Source organism: Phlebotomus papatasi, chromosome 3 (genome assembly GCF_024763615.1).
Source record: "Phlebotomus papatasi isolate M1 chromosome 3, Ppap_2.1, whole genome shotgun sequence".
NCBI classification, from domain to species: Eukaryota; Metazoa; Arthropoda; class Insecta; order Diptera; family Psychodidae; genus Phlebotomus; species Phlebotomus papatasi.
In genome coordinates this window covers 82,568,329-82,576,681 of record NC_077224.1, presented here as the reverse complement: position 1 = coordinate 82,576,681, position 8,353 = coordinate 82,568,329, and the positions used below count along the sequence as shown (strand labels likewise).

Below are 8,353 nucleotides of genomic sequence, written 5' to 3'. Positions count from 1 at the left end.
CCTAAATGTTTTGAAACCATTTCGAAATTTTTACTGTTATCAGTTTATGAAACAGAATTTCGAAATTTTGTAATACAAATAGGTCCTGGAGAAAACAAAATTGATGAAGGCCTAATTTTTGTTAAAAAAAACGCGTTTTTATGTCTTCCTCGAGGTTATCTTATTTTAAATATTTTTTCGGTTAATGAACAATGACGAGTATGCAATACGCGAATCAGTTTTAAAAGGCATGCTAGGGATATTCGTGTTCAACCGGGATGCGATAAGCATCAACAAGTTTATGGAAATCTTCCAAAAAATCTCAATTTCTCTGCAAAATGACCAATCTCAAGTTAAATTTGTGTGTGGCTGCTTGTGAGAATCTCGGAATTGGCATCCAGGGCAATCTTCCGTGGCATCTGAAGCAAGAATTGAAGCATTTCAACAAAGTAACCACAAGAGTCTCTGACCCGGCGAAGAAAAATGCTGCTATTATGGGCAGGAAGACTTATTTTGGCATCCCTGAGAAGAAAAGACCCCTCCCCGGACGTCTCAACATTGTCCTTTCGCGTCAGACTGACCTACAACTGCCCCCAGAGGTGATAGTCTGCAGTTCACTCCCGGAAGCTCTGAAGCTGCTTGAAAAGGACCAATATCGGGCAGAAATTGAAAATATCTGGATTGTCGGAGGGTATTCTGTCTACAAGGAAGCTATGGAGTCGGAAAATTGCCACAGGGTTTATTTCACGGACATCAAAAAGAAGTTTGATTGTGACGCCTTCTTCCCGGCCATTCCGGAGGACTTCAAAGTGGTGCCAAATGACGAAGACATTCCATCGGAAGTGCAGGAGGAGAATGGTATTCAGTATCAGTATCTTGTGTATGAGAAAATTCAGAAATAAATGCATTTTTTTGAGGAAAAAATTGTGTAAAAAAGCATGCGATGGAAAAGATGAAAAATGTTTGGTTAGGTTTTCTTCGTTAAGCGCCAAAATCATGTGATTTTTGTGCATCAGCTTAGCTGAGACACATTCGTTGAGAGAAATTTAAGAGGGAGTTTTGAATGAAAAAGCCGTTGGAGAAGACTTTTTAGAGAAAATGGAAATAAAAAATAGGTTTTATATTCCTTATGATGGTTTTTCTTTCAGAATTTTAGGGTAAAATATTTGAAAATTGATGTTGTTTATGTTGCGTTTTGGCTGTTGATGTTTTTATGATAACTTTGAGGATGTGGTCCAGAGAGATTGTTGGCGAAAATGCCAGGGAAGCTGAGTAGATGGAGAGGATACAATAGGATACAACTGCAGCAGTTGTTAGACATAACCAGTGAATCCTGACCCTTTTGAGTCTTTTCCAAAAACTCTTCCGGGGGGGGGGATGTTTGTCGAAATCTCTCTCTCTGTCTCTCCGGATGCTTTTGGGATGGTCAACAGAGCGAGGTAACAAACTCCGATGCACACCACATGAATATGATGTTTTAGAAAGGAGCCAAAATGCCGCCGAAAATGAACAACAAACCATCCCACAGAACAACATCCTCTCCCACCCAAAACAACAGCTTGGTGGAGAGACCATGGGAAATGTTTATGACTTGATGGCTTTATTAATTCAGCATGTCACTCGTTGATAAACCTGGGAAATGATACTGAATCCACGCCAGATGATTAAGCTCTCTCTCTTCTTTTTTTTTTGTCGGCCCACAAAACTAAACATTCCCATTCAGGCTGCGCGGGAGAAATTGATGGGGTGCAGAGGTATTTGGGGAGGAAAACTGGAGTGCTTCCTACTCGAGGAGAGTGGCTCGATTGTCAATTGATAATTGGTGCCCAATATCAATTAATATGCGTTAAATTGATTTATGTGCAAACATGCGTTCAAACATTTCGTGGTCAAAGCATCAATTTAACAGGCAAATGAAAATACCCTTTATTTACTCTCCATCTTTGCCACATTTCATCACTAGAACCGCCTGAAGAGCACTCCATTGGAGCCAGGGATTCCTGTGATACCCAAAGGGGTCGTGCATGGCTTCATTAATACTAATAAAAAAGATTTAAAACCATTCAAAAAAGACCTACTTTTGGTTATCAGAAAAGAGGTTATTTTTCAAAGTGAGGTTAGGTTACGCCTAACCTAAAAAATCATCCAGATGAAGAGGAGGCTGAAATCCTGATATTTCCTGCTTGAATGAGATTTTTCTACAGTGCCCGCTCTCTAATCCGGATCGCCGTAATCCGCGGTTATATTTAAAATAATTATGAGGTTATGTATGCATGTGTGTTCAGCAATGAAAATGAATTATCATGTGATGTTTTTGTTTAATAAATGAAGTATAATAGCATATAATTCTCTATGTCTTTTTAAGCTTCTTTAAAACTTTTATTCCATTTCTACAAAAAAAACCTTGTATATTATATTTTCGAGACGTTGAAAAAATTCAAAAAATCCATCCGGACTACGAAGCGTATACCCCGGATACCTGTCATTTTGTCTCCCAATCATCCGGATTACAAACGGGTACTGTAAAATAAATTATAACCTAAAATCAAGAACGGAGTTATGCGAATGACTCTTGACGGATTCCATTTAAAATATTTAAGTGAAAATGGATTAATTTTTGAAGTGTTCGTTTAATAAATGGTTCATAAAAATTAGAAATACAGTAGACTCTCAAATTCGGGCATTTAGGACCGAAATGTCAACCGAATTAGAGAGAAATTCGGGCAGCAAATTGTTTGAAATACAACGATTTTTTTTCATCTGCATATTCATATTGCGTTTACATTTACATGCTCATTGCTATTATAAATTGCATGAAAACCTCTTAATAATGCAAAAACACATCAGAACTAAGACAAATCATGGCAAATTAGAGCATATTTGCTTCATTTGATAATCATAATCCAACTTGAAAAATGTCAACAAATTTTAAAGGAATTTAAATTGCCGCCCGAATTAAAAAAAATAGCCCGATCTTAAAAGAGCCGAATTAGCGAGAGTCTACTGTACTCTAATAACTACAGTAGACTCTCTCTCAAATGGGCATTTGGGGCAAAATGTCGTCCGGTTTATCGATAGATTTGGGCGTCAAAGCCTTTGTAAATTCCACAAAAAGCGTTCAATTATAAAGAATCACGATAAAATAGGAAGAACTACAGCGAATTTGAGCAAATTTGCTTCATAATTAAATGTGAAAATTGTCAACAAAATTTTTTGCCCGATTGAAAAAGAGTCGATTGAGTGAAAGTCTACTGTAATGTCTTTTTAATAAATTCAAAACAGATAGGTTATCGATAAGATAGCCTAAAAAATATCCCATTGAGTTCATCAGCGGATATGATGATTTTTTATTTTAAATGAATTTTATCTATTTCTCAAATTGCGACGAATATTTATGTTGCACATAACCTTAAAAGTATATTTTGAATAAAGATATTTTGGAAAAAAAATATCACTGAAGAATCAAATAAAATGTTATTATGTCTGCTAAGCAATTTTGAACTTTTTGACCGGGTTTAGGAAGTTTTAAATCCTAACCACAATCTAAAAAAGTAATTTGAGGATAGATTTAAATTCGTCATACAACCGCAATTGTACAAAGAGCTGATGCCACGCCTAAATTCTCAGTAACTTCATAAAGAATTATATATTGGAGGTTAGGTTTAAGGTTAGGTTTATTAGAATTTTCTAGGTTATGACATTATTACTGTAAAATGCAGAAGCAAAATTTGAAAATACAAAGTAAAGAGGCTAACATAGAAAAGTGTCTAACATCTTATTTCTGAATAAGAAAAAATTCCTAACCTTTTCTAACCCCTAAATTTTCTATTTTTTTAGATTTTCTACCTCCTCTGGTTCATAAAAATTGAAAATTTCAAGGAAAGATAAAAATAGATCGGAGGCAGCCAAAATCTCGAATGTTCAAAATCCTGAAAGGGATGAAATTATATGGAGGATAATGTGTAGAATAGTTTCCCAAGACACAGAAAATTTCCCTTTGTCTCCAGCAAACGCGGGTGCAATCGTGGGAGTAGCTATGATACTTTTAAGAATTCGTGATTTTGGCTTTCGGAATTTTTTTATTCAGAATTGTAGATCTTTAATTTTAACTCAAAATATTTAGTAAAAGGCTTCAAAACACTGGGAGCAATATTCGTCAAAAATTGCTTTTTTGACAGGATTTTGACGTTTTCACCTACAGCATTGTACACAATTTCCTTCAAAAACGAAATTTTTGACGAAAATTGCTCCCAATGTGTAGAGGCATTAAATCTTGAAGTATTTTTATACAGTGGACTCTCTAAAATTCGGGCATATGGGATCGAAATGTCAGCCGAATTAAACAGAAATTCGGGCGACACTTTTTGAAATGCAACGATTTTTTATTCATCTGCATACACATATTGAGTTTACACACCCATATATATCGTAAATTGCATGAAAATCCCTTAATAATGCAAAATCACATCAAAAATAAGACAAACCATGCCAAATTTGAGCATATTTGATTCATTTGATAATCATAATCAAACTTGAAAAATGACAACAAACTTTTTCCAAATGTAACCGCTGCCCGAATTAAAAAGTAGCCCGATCTTAAAAGAGCCGAATTAGCGAGAGTCTACTGTATTATTTTTTTTTAAATTTATATTATGACTTTTTAACAATTTTTGTTTAGGTTTTGTTGTGCATAATTTATTTTATACAAGTGCTAATACAATACAAATTTTAAGTGCTCTAATTTCGTTTGAACCTCAATTTCGAGGTTCCTTAAAATTTACCATATCTATCTGACGCGAGTTCTTATAATGTTAATAGGTGTTCCTTTCACCTTATTTAAGTTATTCATTACATGACGATTTCATTGAAAATGCAAATTTTGAGGATCTTTTTTATAGCTCTAAAAGAGGGGTGAGCAAGAACCGTTTGAAACCGAAGAAACGTCAAAATAAGTTTGTCCAGGCAGCGTTTTGACCATTATTCACGTACAATTTTCATTTGACGTTTGTTTGGTTTCAGACGGTTCTTGATCACCTCTGCTCTAAAGTTATTAGGTGAGATTCTTAACAATCTCACCTACTATAATCCTAACAAAATTTCATGTCGTCCGATCGACCTCAAACTTGGCCAAAATGTGTTTCGCCACTTCCTGATCACGAATATATATGTGGCTATTTTACGTTCCCGGCCGGCCGGCTGGCCGGCCGGCCGGCCGCTCTTTGGAGCTTAATAGCTCCTAAACTAAAAAAGATATCGACTTGCGGTTTTCGGCAAAGGTTATATATCGGGTGAAAATTGCAACTTGGTGCATTGACCCCCACCCCCCACCCCTCCTTCCGCCATTTTGAAGACCCCCCTTTTTTGTTTTCTCAATAGCTCCGCCCCTATGGCATCGAGCGGGCTCAAATTTTAGTATGTTATAGCTGGGTTTTAGAGCTTTCCATAAATACCAAACTTAAGGTCCCCCGACACCCCTGACCCGAGCTATAAGGGTCCAAAAAAAATTTCTTAAAATGGCCATAACTCCGGTTCTAATTATCAGAATTTAAAAAGTGAGGGCTTTTTGGAAAGCTCTCGTGAAATGCCACTTCCCCTTCTAACATCGCAAGTTCATAAAACCACCGCTAGGGGCGCTATTATTAAAAAGAAAATTTTTAAATCTTAAAAGTTAAATAACTCAAAAATTCCATTGTGCATCGGGCTGAAAATTTAGTATGTTGTAGCCGTTGATTATACCTATCAAACAAAAAAAACCTTAAGTCGATCTAAAACCCCTGACCCGAGCTATAAGGGGTCAAAGTTCGAACATTGACCGGCCTATATCTCCGGTTCTAACTAACATAGCGACCTAAATTTTACCTTTTTGGTTTCGTCTCAATGAGCACTTTCAGATGGAAGTTCAAAAAGTCACCACAGGTGGCGCTGTGATAGCGTCAAAATTCATCGAAATTCAAAGTCACTTTTCTCAAAAACGGCATTGTGCAAGTTAATGAAATTTTAGTATGTTGTAGTCCAGTCTAGGACGTTTCCAAAATGGTGCGTATGTGCGCTGTGGTTTCAATAGAACCGGAGATATGAGGGGTCAAAGTTCACGAAATTCAAAAAATCATATCTCCGGTTCTATGTGACCGATTTTGGGCTTAAACGAAAGATCTCACCAAATGCTACAACTTTCTAGAATATTTGAACTTTGTGGGACCAACACCAGGGGCGCCACAGTCGAAAAACCAATTTCAATATCACATAACCTCAATTATCTCGACTGTCGCTGAACCGATTTTGATGATTACTTCGACATAATTGTAGAGCACATTTGTCTCTACATTTCGTCCATACATCATTTTCCGATCAGACTACGCTATCACTCCGATTTTTCCGTTTAAGTGTGAAAAAATTGATTTTTCCAATAATAACGCTTTGAAATCACTCAGATGCCAATTTGACTGCCTCTACTCCACCAAGACACTTAAAATAGGGGTTTAAATGGAAAGTCCCTCAAAATACAACAATTCTTTGATATAGTTGAAGTTCAACAAATGACTACTTGAGGCACTCTGGATGAAAAAACGAGTTAAGAAACAAAAAACCTCGCTTATCTTGGCTTCTGAGTTATCGATGAGTTCAAGTTCTATAGAAAAATTATAGATAACATTCTAGTCTACATTTCACCCATGTATCACTTTTCTGCCAGTTCATCCAAATCCTTGATATTTTGGTTTAAATATAAAATTTGTATAATTTCACGAATTTTATTCAAGATAACTGAATGGCGTCTCCCAACTTCAGCTCCAAATCGAATTTGCATGCACTCCGAGTTAGCTCACGTTAAGAATCTCACCTACATAAGCCGGTTAGGATTATCTGTCCCTTTTACAATGTGAGGTTATGTTGTGCATAACCAAACTATCACAAAACCTTTCAGACTAGAGAGATATCGCGACTTGCAATAGAATTGATTATTTTCAATTTGTCAAAGTTTTTTATTTCATAAAAAGTATCTCAGTATGAATTTACAATCTTTACTCGCGAAATTGGAGAAATATACCTATTTATGTAGGGCAAACTGGGGCACCACCAAACACGGAGTAGCACCAAACACTAATTTTTATTTCTAAACTACTTGGACTATCCGACCATTCCTTCAGTGGACAAGCATCCCTATAGGCTTATAAATTCCTATAGGGCTTATCCTCTGAAGTCGAATATCCGATTAAAAAATCGCAGTGTTTGGTGGTACCCCGTGTTTGGTGGTGCCCCAGTTTCCCCTATAGATTTTTTCAGTTCTTAAAAAAATAAATTCAATAGAATTTAGAAAGTATTGTATTTTTTAAATTAAACATATGAATTAAATTGAATAAAGTTGAATAATTTAATATCTAATTTCTCCATTTGAGAGATTAAATTAAGCAATTTTTGGATATCTTTTTTATTTTAAAATGCTTATTCATCAAATTATAAGAGTAAAATTATCGGTTTATTAGGTTATGTTGGATGTGTAACTGAGTTAATTAATAAATAGTATGTCCAGTTTTCTGAGTTTCCATTAGGAACCCTGTATTCCAACTTATAAACAAATTTAGCTAAAAGAGAAACTTGCATAAAAGTGAGGTTACTCAAAATTAACCTAAACGTAATAAGTAATTTGATTAGAGATAAGTTAATCATTTTATGTCGGATACGTAAGTTTTTCAATACTTTCTTTAACTTCAAAATTACTTCAATTTGAAACTTTAATTAAATAATAACTGATGAAAATTAGTCAATTTAAAATGTACTTGGTTCTGTAAATTGTCAGAATGATAGTATGCTTTGTTTGACTGTAAATTCGGTAAATTTATAAACATAGTTTGCAAGTGCAAACGTTACGCATAACTTTAATACGTTGCAACTAGTTGCATGAGATTAAGAAAAGTTACAAGGTCGATGAGGTGAATAAAAGACAATTCATTGAACATTTGAAACACAGAAAAATATTAGTCTTTGCCATTATTTTATCTTCTCCTTTTTGTAATACTGAAAATTCATCCAAATATTTATTATTAAAAAAAGTTTTTTTTTTTAAAAAATATTTCAATGGTTTTTCGTACAAAATACTGTCGGAAATATTTTCGGCAAATTATCCTGAATATATTGCAGAAATATATTAAAGATTATACTATAAATAAATTATGAAATTTAAAGGGAAAGGTGGGGCTATATTGATATACGATTTCTTCGCATATTTCCAAAGGAAACTGAACTTTAACGTTATGTAAGTTAGATAAAAAACAAATTGTGGAATTATGATAAAATAATTGCAATGCCCAATTCTCTCTAGAAATATACAAAAAAAATCGTATATCAATGTAACCTCACTTGCTCCTATTTCTGAATC

At 34.8% G+C, this 8,353-nt stretch overlaps 1 protein-coding gene across 1 annotated transcript; it reads left to right on the top strand.

Annotated features, from left to right (window-relative positions):
* Positions 1 to 242: 242 nt before the first annotated feature.
* On the top strand, positions 243 to 903 carry LOC129806063 (dihydrofolate reductase). The gene has a single exon (XM_055854379.1). The coding sequence runs from the start codon at positions 318 to 320 to the stop codon at positions 879 to 881; it is 564 nt and encodes a 187-aa protein (XP_055710354.1). The 5' UTR covers positions 243 to 317; the 3' UTR covers positions 882 to 903.
* Positions 904 to 8,353: the final 7,450 nt, after the last annotated feature.